General features: G+C 50.7%; 1 protein-coding gene across 4 annotated transcripts in view; it reads right to left on the bottom strand.

The window, feature by feature from the left end:
- Positions 1-272: 272 nt before the first annotated feature.
- HPS4 (HPS4 biogenesis of lysosomal organelles complex 3 subunit 2) overlaps positions 273-22,007 on the bottom strand; it is a 23,971-nt gene continuing 2,236 nt past the window's right edge. For 2 of the 4 annotated variants that reach the window (XM_032311252.1, XM_032311253.1), the window contains exons 3-15: positions 20,438-20,528; positions 18,443-18,585; positions 15,997-16,099; positions 15,237-15,344; positions 14,684-14,800; positions 13,187-13,281; positions 11,290-11,362; positions 10,143-10,179; positions 9,355-9,451; positions 7,790-8,711; positions 4,335-4,467; positions 3,793-3,901; positions 1,332-1,503 (exon numbers count right to left, since the gene is read on the bottom strand). In XM_032311252.1, coding sequence (XP_032167143.1) covers positions 1,332-1,503; positions 3,793-3,901; positions 4,335-4,467; positions 7,790-8,711; positions 9,355-9,451; positions 10,143-10,179; positions 11,290-11,362; positions 13,187-13,281; positions 14,684-14,800; positions 15,237-15,344; positions 15,997-16,099; positions 18,443-18,585; positions 20,438-20,528 — 2,200 coding nt within the window. Of the gene's footprint in view, positions 1,504-3,792; positions 3,902-4,334; positions 4,468-7,789; positions 8,712-9,354; positions 9,452-10,142; positions 10,180-11,289; positions 11,363-13,186; positions 13,282-14,683; positions 14,801-15,236; positions 15,346-15,996; positions 16,100-18,442; positions 18,586-20,437; positions 20,529-22,007 lie in introns of all 4 variants that reach the window. The other 2 variants (XM_032311254.1, XM_032311255.1) reach the window with 2 other exon arrangements.

Below are 22,007 nucleotides of genomic sequence, written 5' to 3'. Positions count from 1 at the left end.
GGGGTGTGCTCTCCTCCATCTGGGAAGATGACCCTTAACTTAGGCCAGCCAGTGCGGAAGGGACCCCAGGGAGGAAAATTAACTAGGCGTGGTGTGCTGGGCCAGCCATGCTGAAGCCAGGTCAGTGGCCGCAACCTGTCTTCCTTGCGGACACATCCATGTACCAGTCTGAAGTGTATCCCCCCTCACCTGCCCACACTGGCACGGCACCGAGAAAGATGTCTGTACCAAATACACACACACACACACACACACACACACACACACACTCATAAAATATGTTAACCTTTATCTTAACTTTGTCACTGGAAATGTTAGCATAACTCAACCCAAGCAGTTTTGGCTGTTTTATTTTTAACCACTGGCAACTTGTTTCAAGAAAAAGACACTGTCGTCAACAAGAGACACTGGTTCACCGTTAGGAATTATTAACATTACAGTTTTCCAGTGGGATCTCAGGTACTCCCAGGGAACAGTTAAGCCTCCAGTAAGTACTTCCTACTGTTACGTCAAACACGTTAGCACACACCGTCTGCCTCGGACATGGGCAAGAACACCCGTGCGTGCCGCTCCCTTTCACAAAGCTTTGCTTTTGCCCCAGACATTGTGGAAACTCCTTGCTGAGGACACTCACTTGCACGGCCCTCCTCGCACCAAAGGAGCACCCAGCACCCCGTCTCGGCACCCCAGGGCTTAGTTACCTAAAAACGCCAGGCTCCTTTGCATGGTATCAAGATTGGCTCCCACCATGGGTGTTCCGAAGACCGGGCTCCTGGTTTTGCAGAGAGTTCCAGAAGAAGGCAAACAAGGTGGTTTTGGCATTGCTGCCCGCCTCCCTGCATCGAGTGTCCAGAACTCCCGGGAGGGGCGCTCTGAGGAACCCCCGCCTGAGGTGTGGGAGTCTCTGTCCACTTGCAAACCACTTCTATCTCCCCGTGTAGCCCACCTCACGATGTCCACGGGACTCAGGACAATGGGGTTCTGGAGGAAACAGCCACCTGAACGTTCGTGGTACTAGTTAAGGCCTTGATGGGAGCAGTAGTGAGAAATGCCGGGAGCCTCAGACGCAGAGTGAGCATCAGGCCCCAGCCCTCTTTGGCAGGCTGTGGCCAGTGTCATAAGGCCCTTTACTGTGAGCTCTGGACCTGCTGACTCTGAATACTACTCACTGAAACCCTGGGCTCCCAAACGAGTTCACAGACACTCAAGTGTCATTACGGTGTCTGCAAAGGGGACTCTACTGAGACAGAGAAAACCGAGGGACGTCTTCTGTTGAAGAAGGCAGCGCTCCCCCTGCGGGTGGGGGAGCCGCTCCTGCCCTCCAGCCTGGCTCATAGCAGGTTCACCCCATGCTTCAGCAGCTTCTGCTTGGCTTTGCCCGGGAGGCTGAAGGCGCCGTCCTGCGGGCTGGGGAAGCCGGAGCTCCGTGCCGCTGCAGCCAGCTGCTGGAAGTAGGTCTCCTGGGCCGGGCTACAACACGCGTACACCGCAGTGGAGGCATTCCTGCGGGGAGAGAGGGCACAGATGACCGTCCCTGTGCCACCTGTGTAGGCCTTTGCCCACAGGGACCTTGAAGGGCGCTGCGGGGGCCCCGCAACTCCAAATGCCACCATTCGGGCTTTGATATCTGCACTTGAGGTCCAGCGTCCGTGCCCGTCACCATCTCTCTTTCCTTTCCACTCCCGGGATGCTGCGACTATGTGTGGTGGCCCTGGCCACAGAGCCCGAAGGGGGCATGGCAGCGGCATGGGTGCACGGATGGGTGCACGTTGTGCTGACAAGACAGCCTCATACAGCATCACGCAGCAGAGGGGTGACCCCATGGGACAGACAGGGCCCTGATGGCATGGGGCTGGGTGATGCCACCAGGCTGCCAAGCACAGACTGTCCACGGAGGGCGGCTGGAAGTGAAGGGAATATGGGCAGAGGAGTGGGATATGACATAAAGTGACAGGAAACCTATTGCAGAAACAGAAGGAGGGATAAAGGTCCTGTGCAAAGGAGAACCCATGAGGGAAGAAGTTACTCCAGGGCCAGGCAACCAGCTGGTTCCTTGATCCTGCTGGCCTCGGACTACTGCTCCACTGGGCCTGTTTCCCCAAATCTACTAAGAGAGGGTAGAGTCAGGAACCACAAGGGCCCCCCTCACTGGGATCTCTGCTTCCAGGCGAGGAGGAAGGAGAGTCCCATCCTCCTCTAGCTTCTCCCTGGGAGCCCAAGGGACCAGAAGGGCCTCCCTGGCCCAGGTGTTTTGTGCCACTCCCTGGACCAGCAGAAAGAGTCAGAGGCATGTCACAACAGCCGCGGAGAGGGGGCTCCACGGCCTCGTGGTTACAAGCATGAGCTAGAGTCCCACACACCAAGGAGCTGATCCCAGCCATGTGGCTCCCGAGCTGTGTGCCCCTGGTAAGTGACTCATCCTTTCAGTCCCAGCGCTAAGTCCCACATCTGTAAAATGGATAGAACAATAGTGAATCCCATCCCTGAGATTTTTTAAGAGACAAGATGAGTCAAATAGATATAAATTGCTTAGCACGTGGTGAGGGATTAAGAAACTGTGGCCGCTGCTTCTATTACTATTAAAAAAAGCCATGATCCCAACACTAAAACCCTCTCTTCCCCAAGGAAGGTGGAGTACCACAGGGCTGCGAGGAGGTTGACAGATCTCAGGCTGACATTTCACTTATTTCCATCCTCTCAAAACAGAACCCCCCACACCCCAGCACAACTGGTTCCCATACCTGTGACAGGACACGTTCATCTAGGTTGCCAGCCTGGGGCAGCTCAGACTTAAAGCTGGAGACAGCACATTTTTATGGAAAGATACACTGAAGTATTGGCCAGAGATGGTGCTGGGCCACAGAGATGCCCGAAACCCCATGTGCAGGGCATTGGCACAGCATCACTGTGATGGCTGAGGCCCCAGGGTATGTCTGTGGGAGTCCAGAGCCCACACCCCTCCATTTCGACTGCCCTCCCCCACCCCCTTGAGCTGGAAATGTGTGAACAGAATGTGTACATTAGAGTCAGAGAGACTCAGGTTCAAATCCTGGCTCTGCCCCTTAATCAGACTGTGACACTGGGACAAGCCACTTATCTTGTTTGTGCCTCAATATCCTCCTCTGTATCATGAGAACAAAAACATGCACCCGTCCAAATTATCCCAAGGACTGAGTGGAATAACAAACACAGAGCACACCCTTCCCTCTTGACCCTCTCACTTGCCTGATTTTCTCCTATGGTTTCATAAGAGAAGCATGTAGGGAGAAAAAGTAGAATTCAGTTGGTTAAATACCAAATGATACTAATTTATAGCTCTGTACCTACTGATAGAGAGATGCTTAGGATATATAATAAAGTGAAAAAAGGAACTTATAAAACAGTACATTAGTGTGATCCTACTTTTTAGAAAAAAAAGATTAAAATAACGAAAATAAAATCTCTTTTTTCTAAGCAAAAAAGAAAACCCCACAACAACAACAAAACCTGGAGTAGGAGACACCAGACTAACCGGTCTTTTGGGTGTGACAGGTGAGGGGAAGCAAGCCTTTTACTTCCTAGATTCGTGCCAGTCTGACTGCTTCTGTGAGCACGTGACCATATTAGTGGGCAGCAAAGGCACTCGGGCATCGCTTTCGGCAAGAGACAGAGGTCCCGTGAAAGGAGGTGATGGTGGGCAGGGACTGGATGAATGTTCTTCATTTCGTTATGAATACGACTGTGGCCCAGACTCCTGGAAAGGCTGCTCTGGGTGCAGGACTTCAGGAGTGACCGGGTTGGGGGGAAACTCACCTAACAGTCATCTCGTACAGCGCGGGCAGCTGGGCAAAGTCTGAGTGCATGAGGCTGATGGCCCGGAGGAAGCGGCGGTCCTGGGAGGTGGCCGCCTGTGGCAGGTTTGCTTCCGGAAGAGGACACAGAAGTTGTGGGTGGCAGACTCCTCCCCTGCCCTCCCCACCGCCAGCACTATACATTGGGAGAGCAGTGCGGGGGGGACTCGGGGCCCTTCAGCTGCCACCATATGACAGACTGCACGATGTCCCGGAGAATGAGCAACACCGGTTTCTGCCCATGAACACCAACATTTCGAGGCAGACCTTCTCACAGATATTTGAACATGTGTGTGCTTCTCTCAAAATGTTGGAGAAACAACCAAAAAGACAAAATGGGTAAGGAAATGTTTGCCAGGCGAATTCTAAACTCAGTGGGAGCTGGCTCCCAAGCAAGAGAGCAGCATCCTATGGGCAGGCCACGACTCTGGGCATAGCAGCAACCCCGGGGGCGCTGGCCCCGAGTCCTCACCCCCACCCCAGGCCCCGTGCGCCTCTCCTTACTGGTCAGCACATTCTGGATGCGGTCATAATGCGTGAAGTTGTACATCCTGCTGGGGGAGGCAGCCACGTCTTTGGGAAGCGTCTCCTTCAGGTGGACCTCCAGCCCGTTCAGGGACGCCAGGCTACTGTGGTACTGCAAAGGAACGGCTGGGTTAACCTCAGTGGGCCAGGGCCTCACTAATAACAACCCAGAGGAAACCTGCATGGCCATGTGATCAGCAGAAAGGACCCTGACTGGTATTTCTACCTGTTTTTGGAGAAGTACTAATTTCTGCCCTATATTCTTCTTCTTCTTTTTTTTTAAAGATTTACTTGAGAGAGAAGAGAGCATGTGAACATGGCGAGTGGAAGGGCAGGAGAGAGAATCTTAAGCAGGCTCCACATCCAGTGCAGAGCCCCACACAAGACGTGATCTTACAACTCTGAGATCACCCCCTGAGTCGGACACATAACTGACTGAGCCACCCAGGTGCCCCTCCCACTTTTATGTTCTAATGCTTTCTTAAATTGTAGAAAAGTCAGGGGTGCCTGGGTGGCTCAGTTGGTTAAGTGTCTGCTTTTGGCTCAGGTCGTGATTGCGGGGTCTTGGGATCCAGCCCTGTGTTAGGCTCCCAGCTCGGCGAGAAGCCTGCTTCTCCCTCTCTCACTCCCTCTGCCTGTGTTCCTTCTCTCACTGTGTCTCTTTCTGTCAAAGAAACAAATAAAATCTTTTAAAAATAAATAAACTGTAAAAAAATCATAAAACAGAGGTGAACAGAAAAGCTGAGAAAGAAGAAAGCGAAGTTCCGATTTCAGTATCCATAGGTACCATGTGACTGGAACACAGCCACGATGTCTGTCTACATATTATCTACAGCAGTGGAGCCGGGTAATTGTACAGAGCGGAAAAACATGCGCCAAGTGTTCCTTTACATTACAAGTCTGCCAAGCCCTGAGACAGACTAGCACACATGTGATCCTCACAACAGCCCCAGGAGACACGAAGCTGGGGCTAATTCCTGGCTCCTTCAGCTTCTAGTCAGCGGTAAAGCAAGTGGCTTGAATGTCAGCGTGTGCCATAGCGTGCAGAAGTGATACAGTGACATACCTTCACCCAAAGTGCTAGTTTCACAGGGGAGGGGTACATTTTCATGAAGAATTTTACACTGATACCCTGGCACTAACCTCAGGCCTCATCTGCTGTATACCAAGCGCTCAAAAGTCCTACTGTAGCAGTGAATAATTGATCTGATCCCTGGATTTGAAGGTCAGTGAGATTATCTTGGGTTTTGAGCAGGGAAGAATCAGTGGCTCTATGCTGCCCCCTGGTGTGAGCATACTCGGGTAACCTCTCCCGGCTGCTCCCCTCTCTCCCCCAACCCCTTTCCACCCAGCTCCCTGCCCCAACCCTCAGCAAACATAAAAGGGGTGGCAGTTCATTCACTAAAAAAGATGGGTTGATGGTGTGTAAAATGATCAAGGAACCCTTTCAAAGTGGGGTGCGGGGGGGCCTTACTGTCCTATCAGAACTGTGGTTTACCATTCTGCAGCGGACCTGCTTTTCTCGACAGCAGCCAAAGGTCTGGAGGGAAATCAGGTCAAGCATTTGTATGCAGTTCCAGGACAAAAAGGCAATAAAAGAGCTCTCCCAATTATAAAACAGACAGCCTTCAGGCCTGATCAATAAAGGCAGCTCTCAAACCAGCAAGCTGATCAAAGCTAGTTACTCCCCACTCTTTTTAGAAAAGAGTTTTTCTTCTTCATTACACTGCATCCCTTTTCTGGGGCCCACCTCACACCAGACCCTCCTTTGTATGAAAGCCCATGGAGGCCACTGTCCTGACACAGAGGGGCCCTATGGGACAAACCAAGGCCGGTCACTCCAGGGGTGTGGATCAGTGGGGGAGCAGACGGGCTGGGGCAGGAAGACGGGGAACAAGCCAGGATTCTGGACCCTCCGCTTTATCTTCTTCCTGGTAAAACAGGAGTTATAGTGCCTCCCCCTGTGCTGCTTTCAGTCTTGGCTGAAATAGCAGATATCAAGGCCTTAGAAGCCACTGAATTCAGAGTACATTTTAATTTTCTTCCTTCCTCAGGAGGAGTCTATGCTATTTTTTCTTTTGGGGGGAGAGAGGGCGGGGGGGAACATAAAGATAGCATATCCAACTTCATGGCATCCAAATGCTGGGCCTTCAGAATAACCTGTCCGCAGCTTGGCACCAAGCAGAAGAGGCCACGGGTACCAAGGTATCATCAGGGAGACGACAGACCCAGCACAGCACTCAGGGGCCCTGGGGTGCTGGCGGAAGGGGGAGGGTCAGTCCCTCCCAGCTGCGGTGGAAGAGGGTGCAGGAAACAACCCAACCACCACCGGGTGCCATGCGGGCTATGGAAAGGGAAGATAAACCAGCAGGCCTGGAGAGGAGCAGGCTCAGCACAGAGGAAGCTGCCTTCCCTCCTCCGTGCTCCAAAGGGACTGGCTCGCTTACCAAGCCCTGCATGCTAATAAGACCGCCTTAGAATAATACAGATTTACGAACAGAAACAAGGCAAGCCCCAGGACACTATCTGCCCTGCAGCTGTTTCAACTTGCTGTTCTTCCTGCTCCCACTTCCAGGCTAACCAGGCGAGGCTGTTACTATAGCAACTGGAGCTTAGTGCCAGTGTGGGCTCCAAGAAGGTCAGTTCACTGCTCTGGGTGGAAGAGGCTGGAATGATTTAAGAGGAGCCTTCTGGATGGCGCCTGGGTGGCTCAGTGGGTTAAGCCTCTGCCTTGGGCTCGGGTCATGATCTCAGGGTCCTGGGATTGAGCCCCGTATGGGGCTCTCTGCCAGCAGGGAGCCTGCTTCCCCCTCTCTCTCTGCCTGCCTCTCTGCCTGCTTGTGATCTCTTTCTCTGTCAAATAAATAAATAAATCTTAAAAAAAAAAAAAAAGAGGAGCCTTCTGGAGCCCGTTAGCATTTTAGATGTCTCAGGACCGCTAGGAAGGAGCTTTAGATCCCCTTGGTTCAGTGGAGGGAAAGCATAGCCTTCTGGAATAGTCCCCACCCAGACTCCAGCTGACACAGGACCTACAGCTGCCCAGGCTGGGAGGGGAGACCACCAGCGTTGGTGGCAGGGGTGGCGGCATGACCCTGGCTGTGCTCCCCATCTTTACCTGTATGATCGTGCACGCACTGCACCTGAAGGGCAGGGCCGGCCAGCACCCCAACCCAGCATCCCACCCTGCACTCCAGGAAAACGAAAGTGGGGAAGGGTTAGGGGACTGAGCTTGTGGGACGCCTCTGCCCCCAGCACTGTGCTCTGCGCTGGACTCACTCACCCCCGCCAAACCCGGAGTGTAGGCAACACCGTCATCCACACCGTGTACAGCAGGTGGGGATGACCCACGAGGTCTCACAGCCCTACGCAGTGCTACAAGGGGGGCCCCTGCACACCTGTCCCCACTCCCGGGAGGCAGGTCTGCACACACTTACCACCTCCTCGATGGCGACATCGTCGCCCAGCAGCGGCTCCTCGGCCAGCAGGGACAGCACCAGCCCGTTAACACTGTGGGTGTAGAGCGTCATTGGCACAAGGCCCATACAGGATGCTGGGGTTGACCTGGGGTCCCTTCTGTCTGCAGGGGAACCGCTGTCATCCTGAGACTCTGCCAAGTCTGAGCTGCTGGGTGCTGAGCAGTTGTCGTGAACCCCAACACATTCCAGGCCCTGTTCCCTCATGGGCAGCATGGTTCCTCTCTGCCTCAAGTCTGAGCAAGGCCAAGACCGAGGCCTGCTCGTCCTTCTGGACAAGTGGTCTTCCCTGGGAAAGGGGGCTTGGCTGCTGTCCTCTGGGAGGTCATCGTGCTGTTTCAGGGCTCCATTCTGGCTGAGCATCTCAGGAGCGGATGGAGAGAGGAGGCTGCTGAAGGCCATGACCACAGGCAGGGCGTCAGGTGGCTCGGGTTCCCGGTCACCAGAGACGCTAACAAATTCCTCAAAGCAAGGACCACCACCATCTGGGGCACCCATACTTGGGAAGGCAAAATAACCCGAGGATGCTCCTGTTTCCTGAGCTTCTGGAATGTGGATGGCAGACAAGTCTGGTTCCTCCTCCCCGCAGGTAAGATGAAATTCCTTTGCCAGGGAGCAGCCAAGACCGGGACCCTCGTCCCTGGCAGGGCTGTGCAGGTTTGCAGGCCTGACCTCCTCCAGATCATGGCCAGGCAAGTGCCCATTCTCCCCACTGCCATCTGGCCAGGCTCCATCAGGACACGCAGACTCAGGAGTGGCTGCCAACATCCAGGCCATGGCTTCCACGTGGCCAGTGGTCTTGTCTGTCGGGGCAACGGTGCTCTGAGGGCATGGAGGCTGCCGGGCTGGGCGCTCCTGGAGTCTGGCTGGTGCTGCAGCAGGGCTGGCAACAAGGCAGACATGAAGGAGGGGCGCCCAGCCAAACACAAGGCAGGTGCCCTTCCCCGGAGAATACTAAAGCACTGCTTCCATAAAAAGCAGGGCCACTGGTGACAAGTGGGTGCCCGAGGCCACAGAGCCGAAGACGCCTTGGTGGTTAAACCACAGGAGTAAAATGAAGGCACCGTCTGGCCCTCAGAGCTTCACAAGGTGCTACCAGATCACCTGCTGGAGACAGCAGGGCCCACAGTGTGAGAGACGGCCTCCCCCATGTGCAAGTCCGCTCTGAGTTAGGCCCTGGACTGGAAGCTGTATGTATACTATTTCCAATTGTGACACTGAGCCCATGAAGTAGGTTTATCACGGGGTCTCTTTTACAGATGAAAACCCTACGGCTCTGGCGGGGAACAGACTTGCCCAAGGTCACAGAACTGATGTGCGACTGATCTGGAACCTGAAACCCACACCCACTGTCATGATGCCAGCCACCTGTTATCTACGTGCTCAAGTCCCAGATGCCCCTTTCATGGCAGAGCGCGGAGAAGATGGCATATGGAAGGCTGGGCTGTCTGGGCGCTTGTGTGGACACACCCATGGGAGGGAGTCCCTCCATTACGGTCCACGAGGAACCCCGGCCGCTCTGGTACCTGGCTGACTGCTCCCTTGGGAATTCATGGAGACTGGTGGCCTCCTCTTTGGTCAGGAACACAGGCAAGATCTGGACATTCGGGGGGAGCGCTGCTCCTAGAATCACGAAGCAACACAGACAGGGCTCAGCTCTGGGCCAGGGAAGATGGAAGGGGAGTCACTGCTCTTGGGGGGACGTAGCCAACCCAATGCCAACTGAGAGCAGCGCTCTGACACACTCCTCAGCCCAGAACAAAATACACAAAACTGCAGCTACAGTTTTTTTGCCCAGCGAGGAAGGACCCCTCATGGGCAGCTTTACTTCTTGCTGCGGAGAAAGGTGACTTTGGGGGGAAGAAAATCTAGCAGCACTTAAAAAAAACAAAAACAAAAACAAACAAAAAAAACAGATCAAAGCTGTAAGAAAGCACTTCCAACTGACAACAGGGATCTGCCCTAACTTGGGCTTCAAAATAAAACAAAATAACCCTCTCGGGGACACCTCCATATCCCGCAGAAGGTCTTTGTGGCCGCTGCCATTTATCTTAGTCCCTCCTAACCAGGATCATAACAATGAATGACAAAGCATCTGAAAACAGGGATTTTAAAGGTACGCCTAAAATCATAAGCCTTACGATCAGGATTCTCGGACGGCTAACTTCGTTCTTAAGGTTCTCGTCTGTTCTCCTAATCTATGAACAGATGAGCTAACCCATGGGACTGCGTGGCCTCTCCTGTGACTTGTGTAGGGGAGAGGCAGCACAGAAGACCCCATTCTCAAGATGCAGTGAGACACCTTGCCACTCACCCTGTTCCTGTGGGCCACCCCCTCCTGCAGGTCTTCTCTGCAAATAAACACACACAGAAGTTGGCGCTGGGGACCGCTTTCTCCTCCCGACCCGATCATCAGGACTGCGCTGTGCCATCTGTTCGTGAAACGCAGCCAGGCCCAGCGTGCTGGCCCCCACCGCATGCCAGCAGCCAAGCAGATGGAACAGAAGCTGCCTCAAGCTGCTTGCTCACCACCACGGCCGGGGTCAGGTGAGAACCTGCATCCTGCACAGGCAGCAGCCACACACACACACCCCGCCCCGCCCAATGCGCATCAGGCGTCATGCTCTGATTGCTGTTTCCCTCCTCTGGGAAGGAAAGTGAGGATTCCTGTTACCCTTTTACGCCTCCAGAGAACGCATCTGTCACCATATCCCCGCACCTGCCCCAGCTCTGGCGTGCAACGCACGCACATTCCACCGCGACAGATTTATGTGAACCCCATGTCATGTTCCTTGCTCGGTTCTCCCTCTCAAATAAACAAATAGAATATGAAAAAAAAAAAAAAAGATCTTGGGGAGTTTCAACTGGCAAAGCCCTTGATGAAGGGTACTCTGGTCATTTCTACTGAGCTTCAAAATTCCAAATCCTCTGACCTGCCTTGTACCAAGATGCATAAATGCCCCATGACCCTTGCGATAAAGGATCTGACCTAAACCAAAGGCTATGCGAGAGCGCTTGGGCTTCTTCGGCTTCACTGTCGAGGTGACCATCCTAATTTTCTCCCAAATTACGAATTTTCTCAAAAGAGCTTCCCAGACAATTCAACCAGAGGTTCCAAAATAACCCAGAAGAACAAAACAAAAACCAAAGACTGCTCTAGCCATCATGGCTTTCACTCCTATGAAACGATGCAGCTTCCTTTCTTTTTTTAGTGGCTTTTTAAAAAACTCGTATTTTAAGTTATATAATTTTACTCTATATAATTCCCTCCTCTCCCCCGCAAATCACATATAATCCCTTCACCCACAAGCTAATACTGTTAACCTGAGGCCTATTTTCCTTTATGCTTATGCATTTTTTAAAATACTCTGAGATCACATTATATAAAATTCTATTTTTTTGGCTTAAAAACAGACACTGTGGACAAAGCATTACAGCAGGGGAAGGGGTCTTTCCAATACCTGGTGCCGAGACGCAGCTGGCTGAATCAGGACCTTGGCCATGAGGGAGGGTGGGAGCTGGGTGCTAACAATCCTAGGTCATAGGAACAAACACGCCGTGAGACAAAATATATCACAGGACTCTGGACTGGAAAGATTCTAACACCCTAACCGGTGAGGATCTTGTGGGGTAGGGGAAGGCACCTAGGTGGCTCGGGCTGTTGAGCATCTGCCTCCAGTTCAGGTCATGACCGCAGGGTCCTGGGACTGAACCCCATGTCACATTCCCTGCTCAGTTCTCCCTCTCAAATAAATAAATATAATATTTAAAAAAAAAAAAAGATCTTGGGGAGTTTCAACTGGCAAAGCCCTTGATGAAGGGTACTCTGGCCATTCCTACTGAACTTCAAAATGTCCAAATCCTCTGACCTACCTTGTACTAAGATGCATGATGAAGAATACTGACTACAGAAAAAATGGCAAAATTACTACAAAAATGGGGAAATCGCTAAATGTCCATCGACTAGAGAGTAGTTGAGGAAATCATGGCACAGCTGTAACACCAAAGGTGTGTGGTGATTCTAAGAATGAAGCAGATCAGCATGGGCTGATGGAGAAATTTCTGTGTGACACACCGAGGAGCCCTAGGATCCCATTTATGGATGCGGCAAAAATAAACAGAAGCAATGTCCGCTGATGTGCTGGAAACACCGGGAAAAGCAAAGGATGCTCATCCACCTACTGACAGGGGCTCTACGCTCAGAGAAACTTGGGAACTGTGCTCCGTGTGTTTCTGTCTTGATTCTTTTTTTTTTTTTTTCCCACAAGGAGGCTCTGTTCATATGTTAGGTGTATGTAAGGAGGAGGGGTGCCTGGGTGGCTTAGTGGGTTAAAGCATCTGCCTTTGGCTCAGGTTATAATCCCAGGGTCCTGGGATGGAGCCCCGTGTCGGGCTCTCTGCTCAGCAAGAAGCCTGCTTCCTTCTTGCCTACTTGTGATCTCTGTTAAATAAATAAATAAAATCTTAAAAAAAAAAAAAAAAACACTATGTAAGGAATGTGACATGAGGAAAATATGCTTGAAGCCATGCCACCAGTGAGCCTGGAGGCGCCACCAGCAGGTTCAGAACCATCATCATGAGCAAAGGGGAAAGGAATGATGGTGCACTGGGCCGAGGGCCACTGGGAAGCAGGACCTGGGCTAGGTCCTTCTAGGTCTGTTCTCTCATTTCATTCTTTTCTGGTAGAGAAAACTCAGCAAGCAACCTGCCCAGGGTCACATGGCCGGGAAAGCGAGGCCAGGACTGGAAACCCAGCCCATCAGGCCCCCAGAACTTCTCCAATCACACATTCATCTAGTTGTCAGAAAGCTCTGGACACAAGCAGTGAGCAGACCCCATGAGGAGCACCGCCTTGAACAATGCGTGGAGGGGCTTTTCCAATGCCCTCCAACTACACAAAGAGGTGGGCTGAGAGCTCAGAGGCAAGCAAGAGACAGACCCAGCCGGCAGGAGCCTGAGCAGAAGCAGGTACGGCCGTTCTGCTGCTAGGCAAGGCTGGCTGCAGCAAGTGCAGCGGGAGAGGGGCATGCATGGCAGGCGTCCACACCCCTTTGCCTACAGTGCTGGCCGCTGGCCACCCAGGGGTACCCTGTGCTGAGACTTCCGTGGGTCTCTCTACAGCTGCCTTTTATATTCCTAACCCTCTTCTGGACACAACTGTCCATTTCCCGGCTCTGCTAAAACACACGCATGTCCCCTAGGTCAAATCGAAATGACCTGCTGTTTGCCAAAACAGCCCTCTTGGAACTGGCCAGAGACAGAGCTTCCCCTTCCCACCCAGCGCTGTGACCTGGAGGTGGCTGGGAGAGTCCTGCAGCAGGGGCATGGAGTGCAGGAGAGGGCTCTGGCATCACTCACAGTCCCTTATAGAGGACGCAGCCGGCGAGAATGTGAGGTGAGCGCTGGCAGGTCTGCAGGATTAGCGCTGCCTTCAGCAACAACAGGGGCTCCACCTGTGCGAGGGGAGAAGCACAGCCCCGAGTGAGCATACTTGTCATGTGCCAAGGTAGAAAGGTGTGGGGGTGAGGGGGCCTGTATGGAACAGAGGCGCAGGTCCTAAGCCAAAACGGGGGGAAAGCAGAAGGTGACATGTGGTAAGATCTGTGTCACGTCTTGGGCCTGCATTCCACTTCTTTCTGCCCAGAGCTGTGGAAGATGCAAAATGCCAAGTTCTTGGAACGGGGCGGCTTCTGCCGATGCATGAAGGTGCAGCAAACAGGGCACATGGCCACTCATAGGGAGAAAGGTAGGTCTCTGCTCAGGAGACCCTGACTCGATGCTGAGACCAGGAGGCAGAGGACAGGAGAGCCGATCCCTCAAACACAACCCTCCCCCTGTCCGCCGCTCTCCTCCGTCTGAAGCCCAAATCCCACAGCCATAGAGCACACTTCGTGTGATCTCAAGACTCTGTCCCTTAACAGCAAATGAAAACATCACAGTCTCTCACTCAGAGAGACTCCTCTGTACCAAGATCCTTGTAAGGAGTCTGTTACCTACAAGTTCCTAAAAATACCAGAGAAGGATCTGGACCTGGTCAAGAGTTGCCAGCAGCCTCCTTCCTATTTGCTGCAGCAGCCAGAACTTGCACCATCACCGTCAGAGCTCCGTGCCAGTGGAGCCAGCTTTGGAGCTGACGCTCCTCTCTCACATCCTCGAGACAGTGCCCGGTCCCAGCCAGCCATTCTGGGACGCTCTGGGGCCCACTTCGAACACTTCTCCAACAGGAGCCAGGAAAACCCGCCCCCATTTCTAGCCGGAGTCGGGCTCTGTGAAGGCAGAGTCACGACGCCACATCCCTGTTGAAAAGACCTTCTTAGCTACTGCAGTGAGACGTGACCCACGCACCTCCTGGGGCGCTGGGGGCACAGGCAGTCGGTTCTTAAGGGGCACAGCCTGGCATCTCTCTTTGGCCCTTGACAACGACGATGTGCTGTTCACCGAGATCAAGGCCACTGAGCAACAGGGAGTGTGGGGGGTCAGACCAGACACACAAGCAGCCTACGCATCACTGAATGCCAGTGGCCTATGGAACGGCTCTGCAACAAAACGCTCCCAAGTACTCTCCCCTGGACACAGAGAGACCTTGTTTTTAAAATGTTACCACCGGGCATTTTTGATGTTGAGAATACAAGGCAATTGTGGAATATCCTTATCAAGAGAGACAGGGACCTTCAGATGCCCAAGTTCCACACTCCTGGGACACTAGCGAAATAACACTACCCTCTATGGACTACTGACTTCATGCCATGTTAAGCACCATGTAAACAGTTGTGGGCTCTGTGACAGCAGTCTGTGGGTCAGGCAAGCGGGCTCTACTCCTCTACATGGAATACGTACGAAGGATGAGGGTGTTACCTGAGTCCGGTCCAGGTTCCAGAGGGAACAGAATATCTTGTGCAGATCGCTGGTGTTCCTCAGAATCTGTTCAATGAAGGTGTCCCATTCGGTGCGTAGGTCTTCCTGAGAGTGGTTCTAAAATGGGAACCGCCTGATGTTAGTCTCTGAGATCCCGTGAGACACACCTCTCGGCCAGGCTCCCTATGCCTACAAAACTCGGTCCTCACCCAGGACACTGGCCAGACGACAGGGCCTACTTTAAACCTCCTATGTACACGAGACACCCCCCCCACCCCCGAGAACTCAGCCACCACAGACCAAGCGCACGTGCTGGGGCCAGTGGTAACCTGCTTTTCCAACAGTCCCAGGGAGGAGGACATGGGAATAGACATTTGCAATGGACGTGACCTACACCACTGGGGAACAAAGGCATCTGAGAGGGGCCTTAAGGCCCCTTGATCTTGTTGCTGGACATGCTGTATTTACACCAAGCATTCCAACAGCTCATGGAATCGTGCTGTGTTCTGGCAACATGGGGTTTGCTGAAGACTCCTCACCACTATCTCCATACCTTGTAAGCCAGAGATACAGGTCCATTGTAAAAGTTGAAGACTCCAATGACCTGATCCAGAAACTGTTTGCAGCTAATGTCAGGGAGCTCCACAGCACAGCCCAGGACCTGGAAAGAGGGAAACCAGAAGATGGGCATTTTCCTTTGCTTTGAGTCCAAGCCTGGAAGCTTTGAGAAGGGAACTGGCTGAATCATCACACCATTCTAGAGCCTTGGAATGCTTCTGTGGGGCTGAGTTCCACAGAAGAGAAACATGTGCTCGGTCTGCAAGGAATCTGGCTGTATGTTTTAAGAGCCTGAATAAAGTCTGTTTTCTTTGACTCCGTGATTCCACCTCTAGGAATCTTTCCTGAGGGAATCGCCAGAAACTTAAAGCAACAAAGAAACCCTGGCAGAAAACAAATAAATAAATTCCCTCGGAATGGAAGTTCCACCAGGACCAAGATCTCTGTTTTGTTCACTGATGTAATTCAAGGGTTTACGACTGGCACGTGGTCAGGGCTCACCTCTCCCCTGATTAATCTGTGGACTGAATGTAACTCTGACCATAATCTGCCAGTGTTTCCTCAGAAACTGACACACTGATTCTACAAGAGAGACTTACAAAGGACCTAAAATATCCAAAGTTGTCTTGGAAGAGCACAAAGATGGGGGACTTAGACGATCTGGTTTCAAGACAGTGAGGACTTATACAGGATCTTCCAAGAGATCGACAGAAAAGAAGTGAGTCCAGAAACAGACCCCCTACTGCAATGGTCACCTGATCATCAGCAAAGGAGCCAAAGGAATCCAAGTGGGAGAGTTTTCTCAACCATGGCATTGGAACCACTGGATATCCGTAGGGAAAAAGAGGATCTTTGACCTTTATTTCAAATCAAGCATAAATTTTAATCCAAGATGAGTTACAGACCTAAGTTTAAAAGCTAAAACTATAAAGCTTGCCCAAAAAATGGGAGAATGTCTTCTCCAACAGGGTAGGGAATGGTTTCAGACAGGATACAGAGGGCAGTAACCATGAGGGATAAAACTGGCAAGTTAGACTTCATTAAAAATAAAAAATTCTGGGGGTGAACGCGACTCTTGATCTCCACATCATGAGTTTGAGTCCCATGTAGCATGTAGAGATTACTTAAGTAAATAAATAAGCAAACTTAGAAAAAAATTAAGACATTCTGTTCATCAAAAGACATCATTAAGAAAACAGATAGGCATGCCACAAACTGGGAGAAAATACCTTTAAAATATATATCTGATAAGGGCACCTGGGTGGTTAGATGGTTTAGCATTTGCCTTTGGCTCAGGTCATGCTGTCCAGGTCCTGGGATCAAGCCCCATGTTGGGCTCCCAGCTCAGCAGGGAGTCTGCTTCTCCCTCCCTCTGCCTCTCCCACTGCTTGTGCTCTCTCGGTCTCTGTCTCTCTCAAATAAATAAACAAAATCGTTTAAAAAAATTAAAATATATTAAAAACATTAAAATATATATCTGAGAAATAGTTGACATCCGGGATATAGAAAGAACTCACAAGCCTAAGTAAAGAAAGAAAACCTAATTTTAAAAATGGGCAAAAAACCTTTGGACAGACACTTCTAGAAGAGGGACCAGTGGCCATTAATATCCTTAGTCATCAGGGAAATGTAAATGCAAACCACAATGCGGTATCACTACACACCCAGCAGAATGGCTCCAACTGAACAGACGGACAGCATGTGTTGACAAGGACGTGGAAGAACTAAAATTCTCACACATGGTTGGTAGGAGTGCAAAATGGTACAACCACTTTGGGAAAAGGTCTGGCAGTTTCTTATAAAATGAATATACACCCACCCTGTAACCTCGCAAATCTATACCTAGCTATTTACCCACAAGAAATGAAAAGTCATATCCACAACAAGACTCATCTAGGAATGTTCCTAGGGGCCTTATTCTTAACTGCTCCTAACTAGACACGGTTCATGGACCCAGAAATAGGTAAGTCAGTAGACTGCTAGATCCAGACAATGGACATTCAGACGGTGCTGCTGAACAATGAAAAGGAACAACCTGCTGATACATGCCCCATGAGGTCACACGCACGACAGAAGCCTGCGGAGAGGAACACTACACATACTGTGACTTCTAGAACAGGCAAAACTCATCTGCGCGTGGGAAAAAATCAGAACGATGGCTGCCTGGGTCTCAAGGGTGAGAATTAATGGGACATCAGGGAGCTGCCCAGAGTGATGCTAATATTCGGCATCTCGATGGGGCTCTGTGTCGCATGGAGTGTCATTTGTCCATATGCATTAAATGGTATGCTCAAGATTTGTGTTTCAGTGTATGTAACTCTTACTCCAAGAGAAAAAAAAAAGCACAAACCACTACTGAACTCTAATTAATGTTATGCGCCAGGCGCCCGGCTAGCTCAGTCGGTAGAGCATGAGACTCTTAATTAATGTTATGCGCCATGCGGTACTGGGGGTGGGGAGGGGGTGTATACTAGTGTGCGTAATTTTGGCGAGCACTGAAGATGAAGGGTTGGATGGGGAAATGTGATAAAGTGACTATAATAAGTAGTATATGTAATAAAATGATAATTGCAGAACCTAGGAAGTCTATGTGAGTGTTGACTGTAAAATTCCTTTAATGGTTTGATTCGAGAAAAAATGGTCATCATAAAATGTTAGCAGGCATACCCACAAAGCTGAATATGCCACCTCACACTTAAGCATTCTTTCCCCTCCCAAATCAGTTTTAAATAAGCTTAGGCATGGGCCTAGTGTATATGGTACCATCAGATGTCAAGAAATGGTTTTTTAATGGTTCTTTGAAACCTAATCTATATATCAATGTCTGCAAGTTTCTGGGTCAATGCCCTGTAAGCATGGAGAATACAGAGAAAAGACAGAGGTTGAAAAGTTGACCTGCATCACAGAGCAGAGAGAATTTCCTCAGGCTGGCTGAAATCTCTCAAAAGCAACGAGAAAGCAGCCATGTGCAACGCAGGACAGGTTAGGAATGTTATGGAGAGCAATCAGTTATGGTGGCACCTGCAGAGAGGGACCAAGGAAGTGTGGAGAGTACAGCATGTGGCCCCTAGGGGTGCGGCGGGGTTGGGGGGGGTTGTCCCAGGCTCCAGACACCTTGGCAACACAGCACTCATGACTAAGATAGATGATTCACAGTAGAGGCGACCCCTGGCAGCACAGGTTCTGTCCGATCAAACTTACCAAAGGTACTCTCCGTCCACCTTTATGGCAAATTTCAGCTTCCGCAGACGGACGAGGGTCGGGGCAGAGGAGGAGATGTCCGAGACACAGCGCACGACGCCCGCAATCTGTCCACAGAGCAACTCCTGCTGGTCAAGCAGGGTCTGTGGGGAAGAGGCAAAGTCCAGGGAGACGAGCCCAAACTGTCGAACTCACAAGGCATCCCTTTGAGCAGGGGCTGAGGCCACAGCAGAATGCAGCCGGCAGGCCAGATCTGGTCTACTGCCTGAGATGGCCAGGGAGCTAAGTGTTGATTTTGTATTTAAGGGCAGCAGCAACAACAAAGAAGACCTTCCATGTCCGGCAAGGCCTCAATATTCACTTTTGGGCCCTTGTCGTACAGGACAGAATGTGCGGCCCCCTGCTCAGAAGGACGAACTGCCACGGAACGTCCACAGCCGCGTGCACATGAGGTCTGTGCAGATCTAGGTTTTTGTTCCTAGGACTAGAGGCCCCTGTGTGGTTCTGTACAAGCAGGAGCCGTTGGTCCCTATTCAAATGCCCTGTAGAGCGGCCTAGATTCACCCCAACTACCCAACTGGGAGGGAAGTCACGTGAGCAAATACCTAAACCTCCTGATCACTCTGAGCCTTACCACCCTGCGGGACAGCCACATATCATAGCGCAACAGAAAATGTACACGCCCCGAGGAAGAAGTCTTCCTTAAAAGAACCGGACTTGAACTTAATCAAGGCTCTAGATCATACTACTAGTGTAAAGGAACTACAGGGGAAGATCTGAAATGACACTGCCTTGAGGAAGTGATCAGGCCCATCCAGAGTGTGGGGCCTTCTGACATTCCACAGCACAAAGGCACAGACTTTGGTAATTCAGAGGGGTGGTGGGGAAAGGGGCTGAGGGGAGGGTGAGAAGTGGTATGTGACAAAAGAAACTGAAGAAAAGAAGCAAATGGAATGTGTAGAATTTGTTTGGCTCCTGACTAGCAAGTGGAGAGGGAGAGGTAAGGAGGGAGGGTGGGAGGAATGGAAGGAGCAGGATCTGATGAGGTAATCTCTAAGACAGGAAGGCAAAATTTGAATACAGATAGTATCACATGATATTAAGGAATTATTGTTACTAATTAATGGGTTCATGAGGATTCATGATACTCTCCTCTCTCCTTTTGCAGACATTTGAATAAAATTGTTTTAGGGGTTTATTATAAAACAGTTTTATTTATTATTGGGTGGCTGAAGTCAGCTGAGCATCTGACTCTTGGTTTCAGTTCAGGTCAGGATCTCAGGATTGTGGGACAGAGTCCTGACCTGGGCTCTAAGCTCACCAGAGAGTCTGCTTGAGATTCTCTCTCTTGCTCTCTGCCCTTCCCCCAGCACACATACACACTCTCTCTCTCTCCAATAAATAAATCTCTTCTTTAAAAAAGTGCTTCAAAAAAACATTAATTTAAAAAGTTTTAAAATTTTTAAAAAATTAAAAAAAAAAAAAAGGGGGCGCCTGGGTGGCTCAGTGGGTTAAAGCCTCTGCCTTCGGCTCAGGTCATGATCCCAGGGTCCTGGGATCGAGCCCCGCATCGGGCTCTCTGCTCAGCAGGGGGCCTGCTTCCTCTCTCTCTCTCTGCCTGCCTCTCTGACTACTTGTGATCTCTCTGTCAAATAAATAAAATTTAAAAAAAAAATTAAAAAAAAATTAAAAAGTTTTAAAATTTTAAAAAGCATTTTCAAGGAGCTGATCAAAACCTGGGAGCAAGGGGAGGCAGAGAGAAAATCAGGACAGTAGTAGAGAGCTAGAGAGGATGGAAGGGATGGCTGTCTGGGACTTTCAAGACCAGAACAGCAAGAAATAGTACAACTAAGGATAAGAGAGTAGAAATGTCAAAGCCTGGGTGATGTGAAGAACACTGTCCCACTGTCAATGCTATACTTTTGCAAAGCCTACACTCTGAGGCAGTAGGACCCCCCACCACCTCCCCAGGGAGTAATCCGCTGGGGTGCTTACCTGAGGGGGGTAGAAATAACAAATGCCAGCTCTTGTCGGATCTCCTTCTTCCTTTACCTTTGAACCATCATATAGGAAGAAATAATTCCACCTGGCAAGAGAACAGAACAGAGCCATGTTTCCTTTCATCCAGGGATCAAGGCATTTTAAAACACAGTTTCCTCTTTCCCAGCGCAAGATGGACTCATTACTCAGTATGTGAGAACCCTTCTGGTGGCCCCAGAGGAGAAAGAACCCAGCAGCTACAAACAGATAAGAAAAAACATTTCACAAGGGCCATCCAATCAAACTAAAAATATGCCTCTATCCAGCTGTCAGGCCGTTTGGCCAAAAAGACTTAAGAGTAGATGGAGGAGACAGATCACCCAGGGCCCCCTCTTGTTTGGGACACAGACCCTTAACCATACAACCAGGGTTTGGTATGCTGTCTCTAAAGGCTCTGATAATAAAACAGGGGTGTCTTTGATGTCTGCCTACACAGCTGGTGGGCACAATGACCTCCGGAAATATCCCTTGGGCCAGAAATTCATGCATTCATTTAACAAACAGTAAATGAGGCCCGACAGTGTGCTCTCCCTCTGCCAGACCTGGGGCTGTGGTGGTCAAAGGAAGACATTAAACATACAGTTTCAATGTAGGATAGGGAGTCTATGATGGGAAAATGGGGCTCATGAGAGTTCACAGCAGAGCCCGGAACCCCTCTCTGCCTGGCAAAATCCTAACAACTATGTTAAGAGGAACTCTTGACACGACCCTTCATCAAACTTCTGATTTCCTCCATGCAAAGGCATCTCTCTTCTCAATTTCTATAACCCTCTATTCTTCACAAAGGACTCTTACAGTCTACTCTACAGCAAAGCCACAATTAACTTGTTTTAAGACCACAAAGCAGACTCCCTAAAGGCCAGGCCTGGGTTTCACCTCTCACACCCATTAGGCTAGAGCGGTAAGAAGGAGGAGCTGTGACCACTCTGTCACCCTCCTTCTTCTCCCTGGATCTACACCCTCCCCCTACCACCCTGCCTGGCTCCCACCTTCTCTTCCGGATGACCAGTAAGAACTCAGTTTCTAGTACAGGACAAGTCCAGATCAAAAAGCCTCAAAAATGCGTCAAACTCCATTCAGAAACTCCATGGCTGGGCCCTGTTTACCTGCTTCTTACATTCTCTGGGTGAAAGCAACCTCGCTCAGGCACACAAAAGAAAACCGGGGTGTCATTTTGAATGACTCCCTCTTTGTGCCTTCCACACACATAACCAACCCTCACCGAGTCCTGCTCATTCTATTTAAACCATGCCTTTGGCTTTCATTCCTCAACGAATGTTTGCTGAAGCAACTGACAAGAGACACTTAACCCAGCTGGGGTTGAGAAGGGAACTAAGTTTCAGGAAGACATTATGTAAGAGGCGGACTGGCCAAACCTCTTCTAGTGGTGAGGCTCCACACTGTAGCCATTTCTTATCTCTTACCGATGAAGCCTATAGTGCCCACACCGCCAACAAAGCTGCTGCATTAACCAGCCATGGCCATCTTTTCCGGTCTACCAGCCATGCTCGACTCGCTCCAGCAC

The sequence above is a fragment of the Mustela erminea genome, chromosome 13 (genome assembly GCF_009829155.1).
Source record: "Mustela erminea isolate mMusErm1 chromosome 13, mMusErm1.Pri, whole genome shotgun sequence".
NCBI lineage: Eukaryota > Metazoa > Chordata > Mammalia > Carnivora > Mustelidae > Mustela > Mustela erminea.
The sequence above is the reverse complement of the archived record's forward strand: the minus strand, read 5'-3'. Positions and strand labels throughout refer to the sequence as shown.